Source organism: Corvus brachyrhynchos, unplaced genomic scaffold (genome assembly GCF_000691975.1).
Source record: "Corvus brachyrhynchos isolate BGI_N302 unplaced genomic scaffold, ASM69197v1 scaffold101, whole genome shotgun sequence".
Taxonomy (NCBI): domain Eukaryota; kingdom Metazoa; phylum Chordata; class Aves; order Passeriformes; family Corvidae; genus Corvus; species Corvus brachyrhynchos.
In genome coordinates this window covers 10,830,210-10,857,292 of record NW_008237239.1, presented here as the reverse complement: position 1 = coordinate 10,857,292, position 27,083 = coordinate 10,830,210, and the positions used below count along the sequence as shown (strand labels likewise).

The window sequence follows — 27,083 nt, the reverse complement described above, 5'->3', positions numbered from 1 at the left end:
CTACTTTTATAATTTTATTGAGGACTGACTACTTTCAGAACACCACACATGACTATTGTGGAAAATAAAATAGTAATTATGTAACTTAGCACTTTTCACTTTATTTAAACTGATGCAATTTCTGCAGACAAGAGTAGGTAGACAGGTATGTAGAAAGTCACTGCAAGTATCTAATATGAGCCATGTCTTAATCTTCCTCTACTGTAGGTTTTTTGGTTTCACAAAGTACAATGTTTGTAAGTCTCTCTCTAGTTCCCATGCTATCTCATACCAAAAACACCTCCCCTTTTTTACTTGTAAGTTTTAAAATACCTATATCATTTATTTATTTATTTTACACAGAGTCCTATAAATCTTTTCTTTCAGTAAAAGAAATTAATCCCATTGGGGTTTCTTTAAGAGAAAAGCAAGTTATTTCTAAAAGACTGAAAAATACCTCTGACTTGCATTACACCTATTTCTGTAAATCATTGTTTTAACTCCTCAGCAGGTGGCAGCAAAAAGTTATTTACAATGTCATATTAATTCTGTACTGTATTAAGTAATTTGTTCTTAAATTTCCAGTAAAAAATCCCTACTATTAGATAGTTATACCATATGGAAAAGCTAATAAGAAAAATCAGCCTGTCTGTTTATTCCAGTTCTTCAGGATCACTTCAGCTGCATCTAGTGTGCTGTCCTTCTGCAAAACAAGGAACAACACTATTACTGCAAGTATGGATTTCTTAAAAAGAGTCAGTCATGATTATATCATCTCAAATCAGTATTTGGTTGTTTCAGTTGCATCCTGTAAATATCCTGTTAGCCACTTTTTCATTGACAGTTACTAGGTAGAAATCTGGACTACACAAAGAATTCAATGCTGATTCCGTGAAAGTATTTATTAGATATATTTAAAAGATGTCATCTCAGCATTCATACTATCCCATTTAATGAAAGCAATACTTACATAAATTCGTGGCATTAATGCAGTGATGTAATTTGGCAGCTCTGGTTTGGAGACGTGCTAGCACACTTTCCTAATCCCTGTGAGTACAGTTGGGATTTTTTAATCTCCACGCAACCATGTTATGCTGTGAACTACTTAAACATAACCCCTCCAAACTGCGTAGCTTGCCTCCAGCCTGGTGAGTCATAAAGGTAGCCTAACTTGAAATAATTAGTGCTGTTTATCAGCCACGTGTACAACCAGTAAGTTTCATCCTGGTTGTTACTGGTTCAGTTTATATCACAGACTTCACACCTCATCAAAAGAAGTAAGTAACAAAAGGGAAAAAAAAGCCTGGTTCAGGCTAAGGCTCTCATCTTTACACAGAACAGTTCAGGGTTTGCACATGTTCCATTATGCTGGCTCTGTCACAGAACAATTGGGAAACATCTTAGAGCTTTGGGCTTATCAAAGTTTATGTACCTGTCCCCAAAGTCTTTCAGTCTTTTCAAGAACAGACGTAACAGTGGGAAGAATATGTGCAAAGAAGGTGCTCACAAAATGGCAAAAATCAGCCAATTCACAGAAAAACATGTTTTCTTTTGTAATTTGAAGCTCGTGTTAAACTCTTTATTTTCAAGCAAGCGAGCTAAATTTGAAGGTGACCGCTGTTTTTGCTGTTGGACACTGAATGGGCATGGGGCACATACTCTGCTATACGGTTTTCTCTGCTCTGGATTATAGATATCACATTAATTGACAGCTTACCTGTCTCAATAATTTTTACTGTCACCACTGGTCAAGAATGTTTTTAAAAATCAATACAGTAAATTAAAAATGGGGTACCCATCCAGTTGTTTTCTGCAGTTGCCCTTCTCAGCCATGCCACCCACACTGATGGTGTAAAGTCTCTCAGCAAAAAGACAATTGAAGAATTTTACACAATTGCTGAATTTTACACCAAGCTTTCTGTTCCTAAAAACGTTCAATACAAGAGATCCCAGGAAAAATGTAACAAGTCAGTCTCTTGCAGATTTCTGTACTGCATTGATTTTCAGAACTCAAGTTTACCTTAATGAAGCAAAAACGTATATATTTTTCAAACTGTTTCTTTGTCTCAGGACCACAGAATGCTGAAAGAGGAATTGCTGATAGCTTCTGAAACATAAAACAGAAATAGCATTTGCTTATTTAAATGTGTACAAAAAATCTGGTTTAAGCATGATGATTTTACTGTTCTATTTCTAGAACTCTCCCTCCCAACACGAGGGAAAGACAAGGTTCAGTTTTGTATGCACTAGCTAGGCCTTACTAAATTCAAATTACTTTTCTTAGGCAAAATATTACAGAGGTACTTCTGTACAACTAACACGTGTGCTGAAAGAAAAATGCTGGGATGTAGCACAAACTACAGCGTACATTTTCAACATATTTAGCAATATTTTAGTCATACCATTATCAGCAACACCAAATATTTTGAATGAAACATCTCTACAACGTTATTTAATAACTACAGTTGCACTGCTCTTGCTTTCAATAGAAAAGCATTTCTAAAACTACAGTATGACTAAGATGTCTTACCTTAGATGTTATCATCCATTTGACAAATTTGTAATCATAAGGTTGTTTCTCATTTACATCAGAGAGATCCACATCTAAATTTAAAACAAGTATGTTGTAAGATTTCCTAGACTCCAATGGGAAGGCATTCATTAACAGCATTTTATTACAGTTAATACTTAAGAATGAAGATATATGTTTTTATTTTAATATCTAATTTTTAAATTATACTATAAGAGGTAAAATAGGCCAACAGATCAAACCTTTCCATTCTGATCTGAGCACTTGTTTTCCATCCAGAGCAAATTCAGATATGCAGCTTGGAAGAAAGCAATATTCCAAGAAGTCCTGAAGTCTGGGCTATTGGGGGATCAGGGCTATGGAGGGTAGTGAAGAGTGCATTTATTGCATGGACAGCAATACTCCCTGAAAATGCAGTTTTCTCATCTGTGAAACCAGAGTACCTAAAACTTTCTGACACATGATCAAACTGTGAGATCCTGCTGTGTTTAAACATTTGTCTGAATGACAAGTCACATGTAGACCAGTTAGTGAAAAAATGTGGAACTAAAAAAACCTTCCCCTGTGGGAATTCTTCCTCTGAAGTTCCCATAACCTGAATTTTCAAAAGGCTTATAAATTGTAGTAGCATTTTACAGTGTTTAGAGATCAGAATACTTCAAAAAGCCTTTAGGGTATGACTTCAGATTAAGAAAAACAAAAAAAGAAACAAAAAAAGACCAGAAAGAGGAAAATACAAATGGTATAAACTCAAGATATTATCCAGGTGCTTGCCTCTCAAACATTTTCATAATCACAGACATTTTGAAAATAAAAATGTTTATCTACCTCCTTTAGCCTCTCTAAAAACTTGTCAAAGCTTTGCAAGACATGGACAAGAAGTTAGGATCACAAATTCTTTGCTGAAGCTCATAAAATCCACCTTACCAGCTAAGGTGAAACTGAAAATTTCAATCTCAGTTAGCACACCTGGCAACGTTATCCACACATGAAATGAGAATATAGTTTAAAATGAAATCTGTGCTTTCAGATAAATCAAATTTACTTTCCACACACTCTTTAATAAATTTTATACTGACTTAATGTAGAAACATCAACAATCATAAAGTATCCTCCATCTGGAATGACAGGCTTTAGTCCAGCCTCTTTCAGTAGATGAGCCATCCGATCACGCTTGCTTTCCAGCTCTCGAGACAGTGAGTAAAAATAGCAGTCTGGGTCATCCATGCGCTTATAGTCTATCCAAAATGCTTGTGCCAAAGCCTCCTGGAAACATAAGGTCCAAAGTACTTGTGAACACTCAGTAAACTCACAGACACTCACACACTTCCTACTGAAATCATGTGGATTTTTCTTCTGGCCCTTATTAAGCATATCAGCACACAAATCACACAAGCTACATCTGTAATCTGTTTGTTACTTTGTGCTTTGGCAACATCCAGAACACCCAACCTTTTGCTAGGCCCTATCATATACAGAAGTCAGAGTCCTTGACACAAGGGTTTACAATCTGAATTAAAGTTCAATTTAAATTTTTGATAATAATGTACCATAATACTACACACTAGTAGACAGAACTTTCATTTGTATTTGCTAGGAAACCACTAAGATTGTCATGTTTTATGCAAGAAGTAGTTTGTAGGCGAAAGATGAAAGAATCTGCAAGACTGTTGGGTTTTTTTAAATGTCTGGTGAGCTGATCAAATTTTTTTCCTCTTCTTATACCCCAGAATATGTATTTGGACAACTAAAAATTCATTGTTGTGATTATTGTTTTATTACAGTGAGGCCAACAGCTTTCTTACACCAGAAAACAACCTCCTCTGCCCCATCTGTACCTACCTGTAATGGAGTTGGACAAGTATATAGTGTATTTTGGTGAACAACTTGCAAATGCTTAATCAGGTACTCAGGACCAATGGACCAACCAAGCTAAGGGAGGAAAGCATGCATATATTATACTTACGGCAGTGGTGCTACTAAAAGGTAAAAAATCCTAAAAAATTAGCCAATGCCTCGAGTTTTTCTATTTTAAGAATTTCTTTTGATAAATAATGTTAAAAAGAGCTGGTTTACACAAAGTTTGGTATATGATACCTTTAAAAAATGTGGATTTGAGACAACAGTTATAGTTTCCCTTATCCCTATCCATGATAGGATGCTGAGCAAACTTTTAACTCTTCATATAACAAGGGTTAGAAATCAAACTGAGCATTTATTAGGAATGTTATTTCTAATCAGTTTAGAACCTCTCCATCTCTTAAGCTCCTGTGTCAAAGCCAGTTTGGACATAAAACAAAAGCTCACTACTGAATCATATATGCTGTGGTTTAGTTTGAACACAAGTGATGAAGAAGAATTTAGTTGTCAAATAGTTAAATATTTTTTGTTTACTTTCTGATACATATTTAAAAGTCAAGATGGGAAAACTGGGAACTCAAAATATCATAATATCCATGTTTTCTCCAAGAATCTTTACTGATTTTGAACAAATCGTACTGTGGTGGTTTTTTTAGTAATTTATGCTCGCAAGAGACAAGAAGATAATTAAGACATGGGTGTTAAAGATAGGTAATTGCTCCAACTGAATGGTATTGTCACATTTTGGAGACATGGAGATTTGCCAGAAGCTTTCAGAACTCAGGTCATAAAAACAGAGGCATTTTTAGAGTAATAAATGTATTCTCTTATTTATGTAACTTAACTCATTTATATTGATTCCCCTTACCTTCCAGCCAGTTACACTGTATGTTTTCCCAGCACTTCCTATGGTTACTGTTCTTTCCCACATACCTGGCAACGTAGCTGTACATAAAATAAAATTAATTTGGTACAGGTGCACTCATATATTCCATGCAGTTTGAAGAACTACACTGTCCCTAGCTCAGAGCTGTATGTTCATTGCAGCATCTTAAGCAAACAACAAGAATATTCTAAAATGATAGCAATTGTAACAAATGAGAAAGGATATATGGGCCAGTGCTTTTTTAGCATGAAAAAAAAAAGGTACAGATTAACGAAAGGAGAAAGAAGAGACAGAAAATAAGAGGTACAGTTTGAAAACTACATATTAGTTATCCTCAGCAAAAATGCATAATTATCCATAAGAAAGATATGACCTAAGGAGTGGCTACCCATTCACCTCAGGACAGTTTATTTCTGATGCCTGATAACAGCACTATACACAGCATTCACTCAGGCACTGCAACCCACCTTACTAGAATTGTCCAGTTCAGTGTCATTGGCTGTCTCAGACATCAGAAAAAGAAAAAACTTCTAAGACTTCTAACCCAGAACCAAACAAAAGAACATCAGAAAACTAGCAAAGTAAATAAATTATGCTGTATTGTACAATTTGAACAGGCTTGAGACTGACTGACAATAGCAGTTAGCTAAAATATCTGTAAGTATTAAGGGACCCACAGAGGCCTGTCTCTGTCTTTGCAGTTGTATCTGATAGGAGACCAAAATCCTTTGTTTCTTTTCCAAGGAGATGACAGAGCAAAGGTCTCTTCCTGTAGTTTGCAAATATTTTTCTGTATACAGCTTCTGCAAAGCTCTACTTGGACTCTAACTTAATTTCAAGAGAAACAGATAAATCTAGACACACACAAGTCTGAGACACAAAGTTAGACAAGGTTGCAATTGCAGTAGTCACCAACATGTGTCTTCACCTCATTTGTATACTAGAACCACTACCAATGAATCTGTCAGTTGCTAAATCCTCTCTCTAGCGAGACCAATGAACAAAGATTTTCCAAACGAAACCACTGAACTTCACAAGGAAGTTTTTGCAGCAGTTATCAGCATTAGACATGGTATAAGTCTTTCAGTTATTTGAAAACATGTATTGCAATTTTTTGAGCAAACTTACCAAGAAGAAAAACTGAACAGCATGAAAGAAACTGATTTTCCTATTACCCTACCCATACTCAGCTACTGTGTGACCTTGAAAAGAAAAAGGGCGTTTGAACAGATGTGTCTTCTACCAAGCTAGGCCAAGAATATAGGTCACTTCCTAAAGGCACCCAAACTAGCTCTCACAGACTGCAAAAAGAATTGGCTTTCAAAGCTAGTGGCCTCCAGCAAGTCTGTTTTGCCTCACAGTCACAGGAATTCAACCTTGGAGATAGAATGTGACAGCATTTCAAACAACAGCAGCAGTACAAGGGCACAGAGAAAGAAGCAGCTCCATTGCTTTTAAAAACAAAAATCGAGAGGGTAATTTCTCTATGCCCTATGGCAACCATATATGACATCATATGACATCATATGACACCATAACCAAGTCTGACTACAATTTAAAAACTAATGAAGTGCAAACTAACACATATAATAAGCCTGTTACCTGGGATGGCACTTAGCTTGTTGAGTGGCTTGTTCAGAATCCTCAGTTATGAGGTGCAATCTCTAAATCTGTCAGTGCAACCCTAATCATTATGCAGAGGAAGTCCACGTTTTTACAGAAGTCAGATGATGAGAAATATGATGAAGTGTTCTACGCTACAGAAAACTGCTTCAGTGACAGCACAAAGACTGTACTAATTTTATGATCTGTGGCTAGCAACCACTGCTAAATTGTATCAAGGAACCACTATCAGATCCTGTAAATTGACGCAATATCCATTTTGTATCTCCCACAAAACAAGTGTCACTGCATTGGATAGAATATGTAGAGGTTATTATGGAAACACAAGAGTTTATAAATAGTGAAGTAACACACTCATTTTTTATTGATTTTTTTTGTAGACTTAAAAATACTAGGAAATATGAGAAACTTAAGTAAAAAAAACCCAGGTCTTGTTTCTTTCACTGAAATAATGTTATTGTTTATAGTGTTAACCCTGAAAGTTCTAGAGTATTTTTAACACTAAAGTTAAAGATAATGTCATGGGATCTGTTAGAGAACATGTACCTAAACCTAGTTGATTAACTTCTTAGGCTTTAATTTGCTTTTTCTTTATACAGTATTTTTACATTTTATGCTAAATTACAGAATGCCTTTTGTTCTACTGGAAATGTTTTGGTTTGAAGCATTAAGATGCTGATGACAATGGAGTTACTGAATCTTAAGAATTCGCTAGTTGTCCATAAGATGAATAGTAACTGACTACGTTTGGCCCTGCTGCTGCTGAAAATGGATTACCTTACACCACACACAGAGATTTTGATTCTGAAGACAGCCTTGTATGAAATGCTAAGGCCACAAAACACCTGCTAAGCCCATGTAGAAATCTTTAACTGACTTCACTTTACAACGGGGACACATCAGTTACTGTTAGGTAACTTGTCAGGATCCAGTGACTCAGATTACTGTCACATTAATGTACCCAAAACCTTTTCCTTCTTCCATGTCTGAAGGTCTTCAAGAAGGAATCACTATCAAGGCAACCACAACAGCCATGGAATTAGGTCATCCTCAAAACAGACTCAGTGTACTGCAGCTGGATGATCAGCAACTGTGCAGCTGAGTTAACAACTATTGCAAGATCATTTAGATATAATTTTCTTTCTATTCATAAGAATCTCTTTTTACAATAATGTAGCCCCCATCAATGGATAGTTTCTTTTATTGCCACTCTACAAACACGGAATTGAAGCATAGAAGAAAAGCATTCAACCAGTGGCAGAGCCAGGAAGAAAGGCAAGTCCTTTCACGTCTAATTTATACTTACGTCTTGATTTCATTGTTTAATCTCAACTATATGCCTCTGTTGCACACGACTGAAATGTACCTTCAATACAACAGTAAGTACATCAGAACAGGTAGTTCATGCAAGATGCTACCATCAGAAACAAAACATCTGTACACATGAGAAGGAAGTTTTGGACTTTTCAAATACATCAGCAGAGCCAACTCAAGGCCAGCACACTAGAAACTTTCACAGAAATGCACAGCTGCAACATTATAGAACTGGTGTTCAAGTAAGGAAAGGACTTCAGTAACCTGCACCAGATTAAATTGTTCTGAGACAGTGGGAGTGATTACAGTAACTTCAGTGAAACTTGGATCAAGTAGAACAAGAGGATCAGGAACATAACACCACTATTTGTTTTTCTGTTTTTTTCTTGCAGTGGCGCTTTACCCCTGTAGCAACACTGCCTGAAGATTCAACAGGCTTTCATACTGCACTTGCAGTGACTTACTTCACTGAATTCAATGGCCATTATTTAACCCTGTCTCTGCACTTCAGAGGGACAGTGCTCATGCACTATCTCCACAATGACCTATATACTATTTTTTAGTTTTTATAATTAGTGGAGCAAAAATAATTGTGTTCCCTGTTGTTCATTTCCCTCACTGATTATCTCTACAAAGCTTTGAGAAGGAAGTTCTAATTCCTGTTCCTTCTACTAGCTCTTCAGCAAAGCACTGTCCAATACACATACAGTACCAGCAGCTATACTTGTCATGGCCAACAAAGTAACTGAATAGGGATGGCAAATTTATATGATCATAACTGACTTACAAGCATCACTCCCACTGGTTTCTATGGATATCTGCTCCAAAGTCACTTAAGAGCTTTGGAAATTCTATTTGGAAATTATTCTTTAAAGTACTTTTTAAAAAAGTTTTGGACTTTTTTAGTTCAGTTCTAAGGCTCTCATCCTTAGAACCCGAACACTGAAAAATACTCAAAGCTTGAATTTTGAGGTTCTTCCAGCAAGCATTATCCTTGGGAGACAAATTCACAGCATCATTCCACAACCACTTCTAAGATGCCACAAAAAATCAGTACCTATTTTAATGTGGTTATTCCCTTTATACACCAGCCATTCATACACCTCATCGCTGATGCACAGGGCGTCATGTTTAATACAGAGATCAGCTATTACTTGGAGCTCTTCTCGGGTAAACACCTGGGATACAGAAAAAGTAAGGGACAATGCATTAATCACAGGATTTAAGGCAATCTTTGAAATTAAAGTGGTGTTAAAGCAGGACTCTTACCTTGCCTATAGGGTTGTGTGGGGTATTCAGAATAATTGCTTTTGTTTTGGAATTAAATTTATTTGCAAGTTCAGCACGATCTAAGACCCAATCAGCACTAGATGCAGAGTTTCCATCATTTTTCTAAAAAAAGAAAACACAAACCCCAAAACTACAATAAGTTTATACATTACTTTAATACATGTTGCAGCCTAAAGAGAGGTGCTCAACTTACCACCCTTCAACACTTTCATAAACATATGTGACAACCTATCCAATTTGTCTTGCTAGGAACAGGCAGGGAGGCTAAGAGCAAGGTAAACTGTTATGACAGTGGCTGTCTTCTCCTGGCCACTGACTGTCTTAAGTTTTTTTTGGAATGGGTTTCCAGGATCTCACTGCACACCTGCTGATTATTACAGCGTGTAATGCAGAAAGCCCAGTCACAAGGTCAGGAGAGTTTACAGCCTTGCCAGACAGTAGAGCAAGTGTGTGCCTGGTTGACTGGAAAGACTGATCACCACTGGAGATTCAAGGTCTTTTCCTCCTCCTTGAACTAATGAAAATGGCCAAAGAGTTAAAAATCTGCACGACTGAGGCTTTGGGATTTATATACTACACAGCACGAGTGTCCCTGAGGTATTATGAATGGAGAAGAAGTTTGGGCCAGTGGTACAGAGAACACGGGAGCATGGCTACACTACCCTTCTGACACCTGCAATGACTGGGAGAGGGCCAGACTGAAAACACGGGTGTGAAACAGAAAATACTTGGAGGTGCCCTGTCATTCAAAACATCCCTAGAAGGTGGGCATCCAGAGGAACAGTCTCACCTAGTCCCACTATAGCCCCGGAGGTTTTGTCACTCTGTGTCATTCTGATTTCATGGTGTTCTGTGTTGGTTTAACATAGCCTGGTTTTTGGTGGGGACGGACAAAAAGCTGCTTGAAACTTCTATGTCTGGCACAGAGCCGGTTGCTGAAGGCTCTGACAATGGGCAGGTTACTAGCCGAATTAGACAAGTTGGTAACGCTTCTGTGATGACATATTTAAGAAAGGAAAAACCATGGGAAGCTCTCTTTTCTTTTCCTGAGGGGTGGTGAGGCAGCTGCCAGGACCCATCCCGGCAGGGGCTGTGCAGCTGGGGCTTTCCTGAGGCCTGGACCGCACGGCTGGGGCCCTCCGAGGGCCGGGACCACATGGCCAGGGCCCTTCTGAGGCCAGAGCCACTCTGGTGGTGCCGGCAGGGACCACATGGGCAGCAGCGAGAGACGTGGCGAGCAATTCCCCAATGCGGAGCCCAGATGAGATCAACCTCTCAACTACAACTTACAGACACCAACTTTCTTCCAAGTCAGAGAGAAAGGAAAAGTGAGGACACGTGAGGAAAACCAACATGGCAGCACCGTGGCCAGTGAAAAAAAGGAGAGGGAGGAGGTGCTCCAAGCACCGGAGCTGAGATTCTCCTGCAAGCCATGGTGAGGATGATAATACAACAAACTGTTTCCCTATAATTCATGAGGTGCGTGGAGGGGTGCAGAGATCCATGCGCAGCCCGTGAAGAAGAGTACTCACGCTGGAGTGCGTGGATGCTGAAAAGCTGTAATCTAGTGAGGAACTCAAACAGTGAGAGATGACCCTTGCTTTTAGAGATAGAGGAAGAGAGCCTTCGCTTCCAAACTAGAACAGCTCATCCTTAAAAGACTAAACCTCATGAACTAAAATGACCCACGCTAGGCAGTTAAGGGAAGACTGCTTGGCCTGTGGGAAGAATTCACATTGCAGCAGGTTCAGGTGGGACTGCTGCTTGTGGAAGCTAAAACCATGCTAGAAAAGTTCACAGAGAACTATCTCCCATGGGAAGGATCCCACGGCACAGTGGAAGAAACTCTTTTCCTTAAGCATACTGAAGAAAGATTTTTAAGAAGTGAAATACTGACCAAAACCCCATGTTTTTTCCCTTGCACGGTAAGGGAAAAGAGGGAGGGACTGGGAAAGAAAGGTGTTCTGAAGATTTGCTTTGGTTCTCATTACCCTTTTTACTTTTAATTCTGTTAATAATCTTCTTTATACTGTTTAAGTTTTGAACCTGTTTTGCCTTAAAGTGGGTGGGGTTTTTTTTTCAATAATCTTTATCTCAACTCATGAAAATGAAGTTTTCAATTCCCCCTCCTCTGCTCAGCTATAGCAAAAGAAAATAAGTAGATAGTTTTTTCGTGGGTGCCTTGCACTTAGCCAGCTTCAAACCACGACACATTCCTACAATAGTCCTGCCCAAAGAGCCCTTCCCAAGCAAGGCTGCCAGTTGCACAAGGCACAGTTTGCATCCAGAACAATCCTTGCAAGCTGTGGGCATAATGCCAGCTGTACAAGTTCACAACTCGCAGCCTTTTTAACAATAAAGGAAACAGTGATTCTTGTATGTATAGCAAATATGTCTACTGCACGATCAGTCCTTATTTAGCAAGCATATTTTGGAAAAGAAACTGTATTCTGTCATTCTGCTGAAGGGATCAGAAACCAAATCTTTTGAAAACCGACTGACAGAAGAATTGAACTGATATGTGATCCCCCTTCCATAATTTCCACTGAAAACTGAAGAAAGCAATTTTAATCAGCTTTCAGAATGCACAAATTAAAGCAAATAAGAAATATTGTTGCACCTTCTCCAACACTAATAAAATAATCTGTTTTGGATTATCATTGTCTCAGACTTGCACTATAGCAATCGATCTCATTTTTACGTAATTTGAAATGATGAAAAACAATACAGAAAAGCATCACATAGAAGGTGTTCATTAAACTGTACTGAATATGGATGAGAAAGTTTATATAATCAGTAGTTTTTTAAAAGTTACTCACACATCTTAGTGGGATAAAAACAGGCTTTGCACCCGCCATCTTTACCATTGGCTCATAACAGTCATAAAATGGCTCTATTATTATTACCTGAAATGAAAATCATCAGTATCAGAAACAAAGAGTTTACCATGCATGATACCATCATATTTCTACATTTACCTTGGTGGTATAACTTGATAATGTTTCTGGCACTCCAGATGTAATGTTATAACATTGCAGAATATTCCTCCTTTCAGAGTATAACACAATAATGCCCTCAGGCTAAGTATGATAAGCACTACGCATTTTTGACAACATACACAGGCTGTTCTTCTATAGTTTCACATTACAACTGTTGAGTTATAATAAGAAGAATGTTTGAGTCCTACACACAGATTTGAAGGTGCAAGGTAAAGATGCAAAGATGGGAAATAGCAATGGCAAATTACTGAACCACAGCAGAGCTGCTCTAATTCTGCCCATGAAATGCCAAGATTTCCAAGTATCTAGAAATCTCAGAAGAACAGTTAAGTCCTCAAATTTTATCAGACAAAAATTCTCAGGTAAAGAAAGAGGAAAAATTCAATAAAAACTGCAAAAAGGCTAGACAATAGGAAAATAAAACAAACAAAAAACCCCACCAAAAACAAAGGCTAATAGAACTATTCCAAACAAAAGAGAAGTGACTATCAGAGCAATAGAAAAGCAAGATGAGAATACAATATACAAGTGAAACAAACAAAACACTGAAAGCAAAATACAAAAAGGTTTTGTCCACTATGGACAGAAATATTTCTGTAAAATGACTTTTATTATCATTGTCAAAAAGGCGGACATAGTGATGGGCTGAGTCATCACAGCTAGTACAGTAAACTAACAAGCCTTTCTGCTATTCATGCTGCTACCATGCAATGGCCCAAAACAGAGCCTGATACACAATGGTTACCCAAACACCAACAATTCTTTGTGCCACCCTTAGTTGTCTGTTGCAGACAACAGCCCACATTTTCTCAAATAAGAAATTAGTGTGTATTGTGTCACCTAACAGTAACAGCGATAAAGAAACTGCCACAGATATCCTACATGTGGAAAAAAACGTATTTGTAAGTTGATGAATGATAGGAAGACATCCAAAGGATAGTCTCCTAATCACAGCTTCAGAAACCATAAATTAGATGTACAACTATAAAAAATCAAACTAATGGGGACAGAAAGAAGCCCCAACATTAACTTATATTTAGAAGTGGACAAGTAAGAAAAAGAGAAAGATTCTCATGTCTGCGAGTATATGTGAATACTTCCAATAATAACTTACTTCATCTCCCTCTTCAATTAGTGCCTGTATTGTACTAAAGAGAGATCCATAAGCTCCCACAGTCACCAGGATATCTGTGAGAGGATCTATCTTTCTTCCACAAACCCGCTCGTACACTTGAGACAAGGCTTTCACCAGTGATGGATGTCCCTGTTCAAAACAAAAAAAAAGTAACTGATTGGTGTGTTCCTGACAATGTATAAAGCCTGTGTTTCGACTTTTTTCCACATGTATCAAACTATTATATTGTGAAATACAAAAATACAACAGTGTTAATGGCTGTTAACAGGTATCAGGGCTTGAACTTTTGCACACTAGGAGAGTGTTTTCAATTTATTTGTATCTACTAGGAAATTATTTTTCTATCTGGTGCTTTTTAATTTCTTTTGTATTATCACATCTCGGAGTAGGTCCAGGTAGCCTATAGCAGAGCAAGGACAAGAAACAGGAGGAGAGACGGGAATACTCTGACACCAATTCACCCTCACCTCCTTCTGAGTCTCTTTCGGCTCCTTTTGTTTCCTTCCTTATCTTTCAACTAAAAGTATTTGGTGCAAGGGAGATCTTTTTATTTTATTTATATATGGCTGATAAACAGCACTTGTGATCAAAATATTTATTCATATAGTCACACCCCAAATCTCAGAGTCCCCTCCAGGGACATGGCAGTTAACATACTCTCCTCAAAATGTGCAAAGAACAAGAAAACAAACGTGCAACAAAGATCATATACAATATGGAAATAAGAAGGCAAAATTCTGTTTATTCAGGAAAACTGCAGGATTCTTACTTTAAAGATCTTTTTCTTTTGGGATACCTGGTCGAAATAGAAAACAGCTCCTTGAGAAAATGTAACTATGTAACAAAAATCCTCTCAAATATTGAACATTATACCTCAACACACAAGGCATTAAATCGTGCATCTTCTGTAAACAAAAACATTACCATAAATTAAGGCTTACAAGTCATTGCTGATTCAAATGACAGCCATTTCTTGCCATGAGCCCGTCAGCAAGACAGGAATGCTGCAGCACCCAAGCCACATCAGGCCACTCTACAGCCCTACAGTCATCGAGAGCTCCAAGTTAACTGAGACAATGGCTCAATTATCAGATGGATCGGCATCATTCATTCTCATCCCTCCCACGTGTGCTACCACAAATACGAAGTACAAAGGTTGAAGATGGGAACATTAGTAAAAATTCCTCTTTAATTACTATCTGCAGTATAATATATCTGTCAACATTAATAATTATCATGGGAATTATCAAACCATTTAGATATAAAGAACAAAATGACAGGAATAAATACTGAATAATTGCATGTGTTAGGAAAATTATATTTATGCTTGATTTGCAAATAGTTTTAGAGAATCAGTCTGTAAATATTTCTCAGAAGGTAGACTTGACCTGGTTTCAGCTGAGATAGAGTTAATGTTCTTCTCAGTAGCTGGTGAAGTCTGTTAAAGTACAGCAGCCAGACAAGACTGCAGCCTATGTTATCTGTAACCTTTTCCACTGTGCCAAGGCTCCTCCAAAACCTTGTCTGCTTGGTGAGAAAAGACTTTTCAGATATCTTATTGTGGGTGATAAACATACTAATGCTTAGCCCAGAAGTTCACTTAATTCAGGATATCCTTTGTGTGTATCTGACATAAAATAATTGCTTTATTCTTTTATTATGTGTTTGTCTATCTCTATGTACGTATCTCACACTTGCAGAGACTCTTTGTACATAGCTAAAGGTCCCTGTTGATTTTGTAGCTTAACCTCAGACCTGCCGTGTCACCCTGGAGCTGCCCAGTGATGACTGGGTCATGTCTGGCTGTGGTTAGCATTGCTGGGTCTGACCTGTGGATTGACTCCTGGCTTGATCTCAGGTGAGCTGGGCTGCCTCAGCCAGTACCTCTGGGCATGCCTTGCTCCCTGGGGCCTGGCTGCCCAGACTTCCACTCTGCTCACTGCGAGAGCTTGTCCTTTAGGAAAGGGCTGGCCACCACTGCTCCCTGCCACTTCTAATGCATGCAGACTCTCAGAGAACAGGCAAAAAGTTATGTTGGAATATGCACACAGTGGTGCCAGAACTACCAACACAGGTGCTGGCCTACTGTGCTCTTTTGCCCCTGTTGCATAACATGGTCAGCTAGAAAAATATTAGATAGAGTCCTTAGGGTCATGTAGCAGTCCTGACATGATTCTCATTTGGGCAATACAGTTTATCACAAAACAGAATACAGACAAACCAAACAAGGAAGTGGTCATACTGAAACAGTGATAGTCCACTGGAATACCCTGCATTGGACAATGATAAATGCCACATATTCACACCTGGCTCAAGACACAAACTCTACAAGCCAGCTTACAGAATGGGTAATGAATATATTCCAGGGGCAAAAACTTCCTGTTTTCATCCCTTCCTAGTTTCCACTGAAACTTACTAAGTTCTGTTGGTGAATCTCTTCTTGATCCTAGAGGTGCTGTCCCAAGTGGTATCAAGTATTTCTTTCTCATTCTCCCATTGTACTGTCTGATTCATGTTTACACTGACCAAAATCAGAGGTAAATGTATAACCTACACTCTTTAAACAGAATCAACTCCTCAGAGACAGTCTATCCCACATCTGCTCTACCATTTTGCTCTTGCTGAAGGATTCTGCCTTGAAGAAGCCTACACAGAGGAATTTCAATAGTAACAGATAAGGCTACTAAGATCAACTTAATTTGGGATATAACACTATGATCTACAGATAAAACTAACTTAAAGTCAATTTTTTTTCCCTGTAGCACATTTTCCACTGAACTTGGCTCTCGAGTTCCACAATACTTACAAAGCCTCGGGTGTATTGGTTCAGTCTGTCAACTGCTGCTACCTTTGCCAGCTCTTCTTTAACGTAGCTGGGAGGGGATATATCAGGAAGGCCTTGACCGAGATTAACAATTGAGGGATCTGCTGCCACTTTTGTAAATTCAACCCTGGAGGGAAAAACATCTTAAAGTTAACATACCAGATAAAATTATCTTTTAATTCATTATCATTAAAAGGCAAAAAAAAGTATTTCAGTTTGCCAAATTTACAGCAGTGGGAACGGGTTTAAGTAGAGTGCTCACGTGGAGAGCTGAGGGCTGAAATAATGGTAAGTGACCACAGGAGTCAGAGGGCACCCAAGAAAAGGTTTATGTTCTGCATCTACAGAATAACTTTTCTGCCAGCAGAAGTGTGCTCAGATGTGCACATGCATACACAGTTACTCTGGATATAGGCAGAAACGGAATACCAGGCACATTAAATGTCTTAAAGGTTAAATTCAGCCATCTGAAGGTGTCATTTAAACTACCCAGTCACCTTGGAGTGCTATTTTTAAGTAATTTTAGGCAACAGACTGTTTCCAGCTGCTTATTAACTGTTCCTAGTAGCCTGCAAGATCCTTGAACAATTTTTCCTTCCTCCCTTCACAGGTCAGCTTTACATTTTACTCTTTCCTCCCTACCAAAATGTTAACAGGATTTAAAAAACAAAACAACCCTCCCCCCATCATAACCCTCCCCACATAGCATCACAGTTCTGTCAAAAATGAATACAAATTGCTAAAAATTAGCTTGAGGCTGAATAATCAAAACACCTTGTATACATGTACACACAACTAATACAACACACATAAACAACTAATGTAAGCCCAAAATAATGTTTTCACCAACTAAGAAAATTCCATATTTATCAGTGATGGCAACAGTGCTTTAAGACCAATACCTAGAAAAAGATGTATTAAAAATAATGAGCTAAATTATAAAGACAAGTATAATGGCTTTTAAAAAAAAATCTGACTTGCTTGGTAAGCACAAATCAGGTGTAATTGAAATACATTACTCAACAGAATTACCATTTAAATTTGAAAATCAGCTATACTACCACCCATGAGTTAAACTTGTCTTATGTGGTTTAATAGATGAAGAGAAGCCCAAGCCTAATACTTAGAGCTCAAAAATAACAACTAATCATACCTTTAATTGAATTTCATTCGCTGCTTCTGAACAGGTGCCAAATATATTCCAGCAGAGATAGCAACTGCCATGCATCTTATTATTGGCAATAATTATCTTCTTGAAAGAAAATACATCAGCCAAGGACATTTTTCTGAAATTTGAAGATATTTTCCTCTTACTTACCACACATTGCTATCAAGGCCTTCAATTCGTCTTGTATTTTTGTGTCTGAATGGCATTGTCTGCAAGATCAAAATATAGACAGAAGGGTTTTGTTAAGAAAGACAATGTATGATATTGTTGGATTCTGCATGAAAAACCTCATTCATGCTTTCTCAAATATACTGTTGCTAGCTGAATTCAGTAGTTACACAAAATTATAGACATGTTCTTTCATTAAAGCTTCCATAATAGCTTGAATTCAGACTAACAAGAAAATACACAAAAACGTCCTAAATTCTCATTCATCATTATCTAAATCCACTAAACTTTTAGCAAGGATGGAGGAGGGGCATAATTTAGCTCAAAAACTTTAAAAGATGACCTTAAAAAAAAAAAAACAGTGTACATACTTTCTTTTTCTTTTCTATGATACGCTAACAGCTTAAAGACTGTGCTATTTCTAGTCCAATTCCTGCTCAATCCAGTTTGGAAAGCATGCATTTGCAATGTAATTTTATTTGTTAAATTCATGCATAAGAGGAAAATAGCACAGACATTTCCTATTTTCATTCAGATTTTTAAAACTTTAAAGTATCTACCTTAGAGCACACCAAAACCACATCAGAACATATTTTTGCTGTATATTCAGACCTTCAATTAAGGTATTGGAAAACTTCTGTAAAATAGGTTTGCAATGACTACTCTATACAGAGGCAGAGAAAAACCTACTGACAATTGTGATATTTTTAAGCTAAAAATGGAAAGGAAGTTAGGAAAAAGAAAACCAAATTTATTTCTATGTGCAAACAAAAAAAGTGTAAGTTCATATCTATCTTTGCAAACTAGCTTGATACCAAAAAAAATTACATAGAAATTACATAGTCACTCAGCACCCCAGACACTCCTGTTTCTTTGAGTCAAGCTACTGATTTGTAGTTACTTTAACCACTGCCAGCTGTGGTATTACTACCAGAAAGATTAAAAAACCATATTCTAGCCACCACACTCCAAGAAAATGTCTGCATTACCATTACACTCAAGTTTCAACTTTGAGTCCATGGAAATGACTTCCATTAGACGCAGTATGCAGCAGGTCCATGTTTGCACTCAACCTGCTTACAGTTATGAAGCCACCACATACATTGTGATAGGAAGAATGGGAAGCTATAAAATTATACAGATACTTCTCTGCTCCTATGTCTTCTCAACAGATCTGATTCTGACCTCATCTGTGTGACATGAACACCAGAGGAATCAAAACCAGGACACCTCTTATTTGTCCTCAGGAAGAAAACATTTAAGATAACTAGACAGGTCAAGTCAGATTTTTTAACATAGAACAAGAGGGAGTTAAGGGAAAATCCTGACTAGGTAATCTGTATTGCATTTGTTTTTAAACACACATATTTTTTAGAAGAGTAACCCAGTTTTACAGTGGATGTCTTGGTAAATACGATTAATGTTTGGCTGTACTTTTAAAAATACAAACAACACAGTACTACTTACACTAAGACACACACACACACATCTTTTTTTACATGCTACACTACTTCTTGTAGTGGAAGGAGTAAGACTCACCTTGAATCCTGCTAATTAACAATGAGAATTCTGTATGCTGCCATGAGTAAATTTGTTCCATGGACTACTTCTTCTTAAATTGCTTCAATTTGCTAAAAGCTAAAGGCTTATCAACTGCAGGACTTTTATAATTAACTATAATATAAATCTTAACTGCACTGAGTAACCTTCCCTAGCTAAAAATGTATTGACAATAGAATAAGCCTTTGCCTTACTGTTCCATACTATATAAGTTTAAATATTCAACAATACAAGTCTTTCTATTTCTTTCTTTCTTGTGCCTTGGAACTAGTTTTAAAACAGAATAGCAGGACCTACTTTAGTTTTCAGGTTTTCACAGATTCAGGTTACAGTGGGGTTCAGGTCAACCTCACTACTTTGGGGAAGCCAACTAATTAACTGAGATTTTAAAATGAAACCTTCAATGGCCTTCTTTTTCCCAGAAGGTCATGACAAATGTTAAAAGTTTTTTTTTCTTTCAGCCCAGTTATGTCATCACCTGATAATCTCCAAGCCATTTCTAGGTGCAGGGCTAGGATTTCCATGAGTCAAAGATGGGTGTTACGCAGGAGAGCTAGGTCTTCATCAAGCTCTAACTGACCTTCTGCTTTCCCTAACACTTCCTAACAAGGGAAGCACCTGATAGAAAGCCAGGTGCTGCTTGTATTTATCTTTTTGCTTAATACAGAGAAACTTGTAATGAAATTGAATGGCAATAAGTTTAATAATATTGGAAGCAAATACTCTTACATGGTACATAAATAAATTGTAGAATTCAATGTCAAAAGCTACAACTTAAGCCAACATCTTAAGAAAAATAAAAATTAAAAAAAATCAAAACACATTTGAGGACATTTAATGTGAATATCCAACTCAATTAAATACAATAGAAATACATACAGCATATGAAAAACTGACTCAGGCAAAGCTGACCTGCAAAGTGGCTTGCACACTAAAAGAAACTTTTCATATGGACAAAATATGTTACAACTGTCCAGTACAATGATTCAAGCATCTGTTCTGAAGGATCTGGTATGTGCCTTAGTTGACCCAATTTGCTGACTAGATGAACTGGGAACACAATTTACATTCCAGTGTTCTATATGGAACGCAGAGCGTCACCTCCAACTGCCTGCCATGTTTCAAAGCTGTTTTCTCTCAACAAAACTGGACGACTTAAAATGAAGTTACACAATCTTACAAGCAGTTAAGATGGGAAACTGAGAAGATTCTATATATAAAATTAAGTTTGAGGTACTTATAGACCCCTTGTTATTGCAGCATCAAGAAGCAACATTACTCTCATATCATTAAAGGAAAACTGAGGTAAAAAGAAATAAATTGTCTTACCAAAAGCCTGTGATAAAGCTGAGACTGAACCTGTCTCCTGTATCTCAAGCTTCTCTCTAAAAGCTAGGCAATCTTTCTGATGTGATATGTGCTAGATGTGGCTTTAAAGACTGAAAAGTATACACAAAGCAATAATCACCAAATTCTGTTACGCTAGTGTGGTTAATATTTGACTGATTCAAATATCTTATTTTGTTTTTAATAGTAAATGTTTTTATCTATAACAAGGAATAAAGAAAACACAGCTAATGCATATATATTTGCAACATTGCAAAATTAGTGCATCTCTAAAATACTGCATGAAATGGTTTTCTCTATGAAGCTGAAGGAATACTTACTGCAGAGGCTGAATGTTTGATGGATCTGGAAAGCAAATCTGTTCTTAGCTGGCATGTTCTAATGCCACGGCAACAGAAGTTTCGTGAAGCAAGAAACATGCCTGCATAATAAATAAGTGACCTGAAAAACCTTACAGATTCTAGGAATGAGTTCCTACACATCACTAAGCAATTTTAAGATAAGATCCTCTCCTCTTCCCTCCAGTGATTTTGTTCCAATTAAGTAAGCGCTAGTAAATTACTACCTCAGCACAGCTGTAAGCATAGAGGATGATGCTCTCTAACTGACAGGGCTGCAAGATGTTTCTGAATGTCATCTCAAAGGAAGGTTTCTTTATTTGACAACACTGATCTTCTTTTCTTTGAATAGCAACTAAGACTAAATGAAATTCAAGCTTCAAAGTCTGTTAGAATTCTAGTGAAAATGTGTTTGTGTAATAAAAATTGCTATTAAACTTGCCAATATAGACAGAATAGAAAAAGAGATGAATTTTTAAGAAGTTACACATCTTTAAAACTGGTCTCCATTTCCAAGTCATTTCAAATCAGGTATGCTGAAATCAGGATAATTAAGATCACCAGTCACACTGGAGAGGGAGGCCTATGCACATTATGTAACTGCACTAAGTTTTGTCACAGTGCCTTGGCAAACATTAAATATCTCCCATGGCTGAAAACAGCTAGAAAATACATTCTCTGTAGAGTAACAGATCATTCACTGACTGGAGAAAATGTGTCCTGTTAATTAATAACTATAAAAAAAGAAGTAAGAACTGGTACTTCAGGCAACTATTTCCAGAAGATATTTTAAAACATAAATATTAGATGACATTGCCACAATGACTGGAGTGTGTTAGAAATCTGTAACTCACAAATCTAGGTCAGAAACACAGTAGCCATAGCATTATAATTATTAACTTTGTTTTCCATAGTTTACTCATTAAAGGCTATATAACTCCTGTTCCACCCTGATTTGACTACCTGAGAAGAAGAAGAGAACAACAGAAAAATACTATTTTTATTAGAAACAAAGGAATGACATTGTCTCTTAAAATAATACCGTGCAAGCCTCGCAAACAGAAAGAAAAAAGTTAAATTAATACCACAATAAAATATTATGTTTTCATTAAGAATGCTTTTAGTCCAACAAGAAAGTGTCCTTTACACTTATTAATTAATAGAAATGGCCAAAGATGCCTCATTGAATAAGTTTTAAAAGTCTGCTGAGTTTGCCTTTCTCTTAATCCAGTGCTACAAACTCAGTCTCACTTCTGAAATTAGGGTCTTTCTCACACAGTACTGAGTTGTGGCTAACTCAATTAGACCTTCAAAAATACCCCCATAATCCCACAGTATTTAGCAATCTGCAAGTAAACAGTTGATGTTCATTTACAAGAAGAAACTCTACTAGGCTGAGGACTAACAAAAGTAAACAACAATTAAATCTTTGACACTAATCAGCAGATACTCTGAAAGACATAGAAGAAACACATGTGTTTTTAAAAGACCTGAAAATCCAGTTTAAGTGACTTCTAATAATACCACTTAGCATATTCAAGGTTATCTTTGGGAACAACTATGCAAAATCAAGAAGATTATGAAGGTCTCTATTTCTCTCCTTGTTTAAGCTTACAAAAACTACTTGTGTAACATAATGATACTATCTTAAAACATGACCATGACAATGGTGCTATTCCCCAGGGTCAGACCAACGACAGCATTACTCTTGCAGCCCGCTCTGAACACTTGCAGTAGTTATTTAGCTGAGAGAGACAAATATGCATATCTTTGCCTGTTTCATTTTGTATTGAGAAATAGAAAAATTAAATAAAAAACTTGCAAGCCTTACATGCAAAACTAACTTGAAAGTTTTGTAAGAAAAATTACTGACTGTTGTAAATATTTCCAGCATTAGCGCCATGGTGCACGGAAAAACAGACCCATTGTTCGATACAAGGCAATCATACAAAAGTGCCCCACGGCATGAGCAGCAGCAGACCTGTATAACTGTGGCGTGGTCAATCTCTGCAAGCACCTAAAATACCTGAAGAAAAAATTATAACCACTTTTAATACCAGAGAAATGTAGAAACTGTGAAAACTTTATGAGGAACATAATGGAAAAGACTTTGCTCAACAGGCTCTGTAAGAAGGGACATTGGCATGTAACACTTCTCCCACCGTTTCTATCTTTGTGACACTTTTCCAGTGAAAACTGAACAGCATTTGTTCAGAACCAAAAGACAAGACTACTGGCCATTAAATGAAAAAGCCTCCTATAAAATACTTTTATGACTTTTTTTTATTTCTAAAAATGCCTCTTCCCTCATCTGTAACTGAGTGCCTCCACTTAAGCTACTCTAGGATGTAAAGGGAAAGGCCTCCTTAATATAACCAGATACTCTACCACACACTGATCTCAAAAAAAAAAAAAAAAGAAGAAGCAAGGCCCACTCATTTTTTCCAAACACACACATTCCCACTATAATTTTATATGGCATGTTAAGACATACCACAGGCTAAAGAGAATTATTTCCTGTTACTTCTAGGATGCGCTCTCAATGATTACCCCGTATGTGTTTTAGCACAACCAAGTACGTGTAAGGCACATCAGTGAGATGGTTTATAATGTCCTAAGCTAAGTTTTTATCATTGGGATACAAAGTTTCTTCCAGATCAGTGAAGTTACACAATGCTGGGCAGCTACAGAAGTACTGCAAACCCCGTTTCAACTCTCCAAAATTTGTCAGGTTCCTCAAACACAGAAAATGCACTGATCTTTGTGGGGGAATTAAAGGTAATATTAATTTCTTTCTTAGTCTTATTAATGTTTCTTTTTTCAATTTTGGAGCCAGACATCAACTTTTTGGCCAAGAGTCATGTCTGCTAAACTCAGAAATTAAATTAGGAATTCTTTTCATCCCATTTAATTTTCAGTGCTCTGAAGCATTCATGTAGTCAGTCCTCCTGGGATTCAGGCTTGCATATCCGTAGAGAAAACAGGAAAATTAACATGTTAGAGGAAAAGGGATAACAAATGACTACTCTTGCAGCTTTCTGTATTTTTAGGGGAGTGAGAAGCAAGCAAGGCTACCAGAAAGGTCAGTGCAGTAAATGTTTTTTTAGTGGGACTAGTAGGAAGACACATTCTGGTTGCTAATGGGGTTGAAACTCAGGTTTGGTGACTTAAACTAGACTGGAAGATACAGTTGGACTTTGTAATGGGAAGTATATGAATACATCTCTGTACTAACAATTATTTAGTTCATGCTGTGCTTTATAACTGCTCCAGCACAGATACAATCTCTGAGCTGTAGGCTCTTCTGCTCCCTTCACAACTGCCCAACCTCCTGATCATATAGCACTCTGACCTTGGGATGCTGCTGAGGGGCATTTTATGAAATGTTAAAATTTTGTAATTAGTTGATTATTCTCCTTTGAAACAAAAGGCCAAATGCTGCTGTTCCTTCATTTTTTAGTTTCAGTTATTCCATCTCTATAAAAACCATGTCACAGAGCTTCAACAACTTTTGGTTAGACCGCTTAAGCTGCTGCATTTTTTCACATAACAAATAGTCTCATTTTACAAGTGACAAACTTTACTAGAAACACTGAAAGCCTGTCTGCCACCACAACAGTGTTATAATGTAAATATAATCCCTATTATGTTTGTGTTGTGCTTAGTATTTTTTGGATATGCAAACCTGGAAAATGTTACACCTTAGCTAAATGCTGTAAAGCCTTTGAAGGACTGCCTCTTACTGTCTAGAGGATGAAAGCCTTGGAGAAAGAGAAGGTGCCAGCTTACCAGTAGAGGCCTCTCCAGAACTTTTTTCCTACCATCTATAAGCAACAGATGGCTTACTGGGCCAAGAGAACTGTTGTCAAAATCACTGTACTCAGGGAAGTTGGGCAAGGGCACTAAACTTAAAACCTGCTGTATGAGAAAGATATATCATAGTAGTCAACATTTTGTCCTTTCTTCTTCCATAATCTACAAGGAATGGAGCAAACTGTGTGCGGAGAAATAAATTTTACCATATGGATTAAGGAGAGGGACGAGGTTGTGGGGTTTTCTCATACTTTTTTCCCCCTCGTAGAGCAGCTCTACCATTTTGCCACTCTGTGTTGCACTTACGCTCCCACCCTCGCGTGTCTTCAGCCTGCAGCACTTCCCGTGTGCAGCACAGAGCTGGGGAGGCCGGAAGCTGCCGGGCACTAGCACCGCCCGCCCTCACCCACAGGCCCCCCGGCCACGCCCGGTCCCGCTGCTCTGAGGGGCGGAGAGCGCCCATCCCTCCAGTTCTTCCAGTCCCAAGGCCCAGAGAGCGCCCGTCCCTCCTCTCCCGCTGCTCTGAGGGGCGGAGAGCGCCCATCCCTCCTGTTCCCCCAGTCCCGAGGCCCGGAGAGCGCCCGTCCCTCCTCTCCCGCTGCTCTGAGGGGCGGAGAGCGCCCATCCCTCCTGTTCCCCCAGTCCCGAGGCCCGGAGAGCGCCCGTCCCGCCCGTCCCGCCGTGCGGGTGAGGAGCTGCTGAGGGAGAGAGGTCGGCGCGTAGTGAGGCGCAGCGACGGGGCTGAACCAAGGCTTAGAAATGTCTCCCCGATACCAAGTTGTGGTGGGTTTTGGGGGTTTTTTTGGGCCAGAAGTTGAATTACGATTTTTTTTCTCATCTTTTCGTGCTCGACGACATCTTGGTATGGAGTTACATACATGTACGTAGCATCTCCCAAGTATCATAGAACTTGGCGCTCTGTTGGGGTAGACTGGGCCAGCTGGTTGCCTTCTTTGGGCTTTGGTCTTTCTGGAGGGAATAAAGTGTCAAAATCGTAAACCATTATCTCATGCCTAAGTTAACCACTTATCAGGAAAAGAGTGAGATTTTCCAGATCTCTTGAAGTATTCCATAAACTCACAGAATCTGCCTTTTAAAGGTTCCCCTTAACAATCAGAACAGAGACTTACTCCATTTGTAAATGAAAAAGTTCCCTTTAATCAACTCCTCATCATCACTAAATTTGATTATTCAGTTAGAAATATGTATATATATTTGAAATGTCTTTGCAGCCTACGTTTCCTGCTATTATAAATCTTCACTAAACTGGTTTGCCTTAATAGCAACACCATTGTACAGATTGTTTACATCATTGTACATCATTGTTTAAGAGAAAGACTGTACAATTAATTTTGTATGCTAAGTTCCATTGTGATTCTGCAGAGCTGAAAGAACCCACAAATCAGATATTATAAGGGCCTGGCATGACATTGTGTCAAATTCATTTCTTGTTCAAAAATGTTCAATAATACAGATAAATATTTTTTAAACAACTGTACAAGCCAATGAGAAAACACTTTCTATAGCAAGTCTTCATTGTTTCCTTTTAATGTGGATACTAGAAGGATCTCTGATGTGTCAGTAAGAATCACAAAGAAAAGGATTATAGGCAGAATGCAGATCTGAAATGGTATAGATACACTATTTGCATATTATTACCATATGTATTGTGCTATGTATATAATCATTGTGTATATTCATAGAAAATGAAAGAGTAAGAGCTGATTGAAGAGAACCAATTTCATAGAACAAACTAGAACACTCTGCTTGGATGTAGAAATACTCTGCCAAAGCCAGAACAAAACAGCAAAATTAAGAAACAAGTCCCAGCAATTATTTTAGATATTAAATAAGACACACAAAGAATTTAACACTTTCTTCATTTTTTCTGTAATGCTTTCTGAGAATTCTTGTCTCAAAATGCAGTCCTCTGGCAGAGAGGACCTCTGCAAGCATGCGCTGGAGAGCAGCATATCCCAACCTCTGCTGTGTCATGACAAGCTTCAAAAAGGGGAAAAAAGAAATTTTAGCCTACTACTGGCCTTTTGTTCCATTGATGCACATATTTTTCACAGACTTGTGTACAAAGCAGATGTCATGGGGTAATCCATGCACTGTGATATTTCCCGGGCTTCGGCACCACCCTTCTACTCTCGGCCCGTGATACAGATAGCTGAAGGGATGTTGGTAAAGTACTCCTGATTCATCCTCAGATGATGAAACAAGCACTGTTTGAGTTCTTACCCTAA

At 37.9% G+C, this 27,083-nt stretch overlaps 1 protein-coding gene across 7 annotated transcripts; it reads right to left on the bottom strand.

The window, feature by feature from the left end:
* Positions 1-25,729, bottom strand: KYAT3 (kynurenine aminotransferase 3). 7 transcript variants are annotated; one of them, XM_017729941.1, is made up of 15 exons: positions 25,141-25,729; positions 21,004-21,104; positions 17,759-17,817; positions 16,423-16,567; positions 13,596-13,745; positions 12,302-12,388; positions 9,462-9,584; positions 9,250-9,370; positions 5,238-5,314; positions 4,352-4,441; positions 3,589-3,775; positions 2,510-2,583; positions 2,000-2,086; positions 950-1,026; positions 1-682 (listed from the first exon to the last, which is right to left on the bottom strand). In XM_017729941.1, exons 1-14 carry the CDS (start codon positions 25,712-25,714, stop codon positions 964-966), a joined length of 1,938 nt encoding a protein of 645 aa, XP_017585430.1. In that variant the 5' UTR covers positions 25,715-25,729; the 3' UTR covers positions 1-682; positions 950-963. The 7 variants fall into 7 exon arrangements, with proteins under 7 accessions (XP_017585430.1, XP_017585429.1, XP_017585431.1 ...); XM_017729940.1 differs by lacking the exon at positions 950-1,026; XM_017729942.1 differs by lacking the exons at positions 950-1,026; positions 25,141-25,729 and adding an exon at positions 23,003-23,366 and having other exon boundaries at positions 77-682.
* Positions 25,730-27,083: the final 1,354 nt, after the last annotated feature.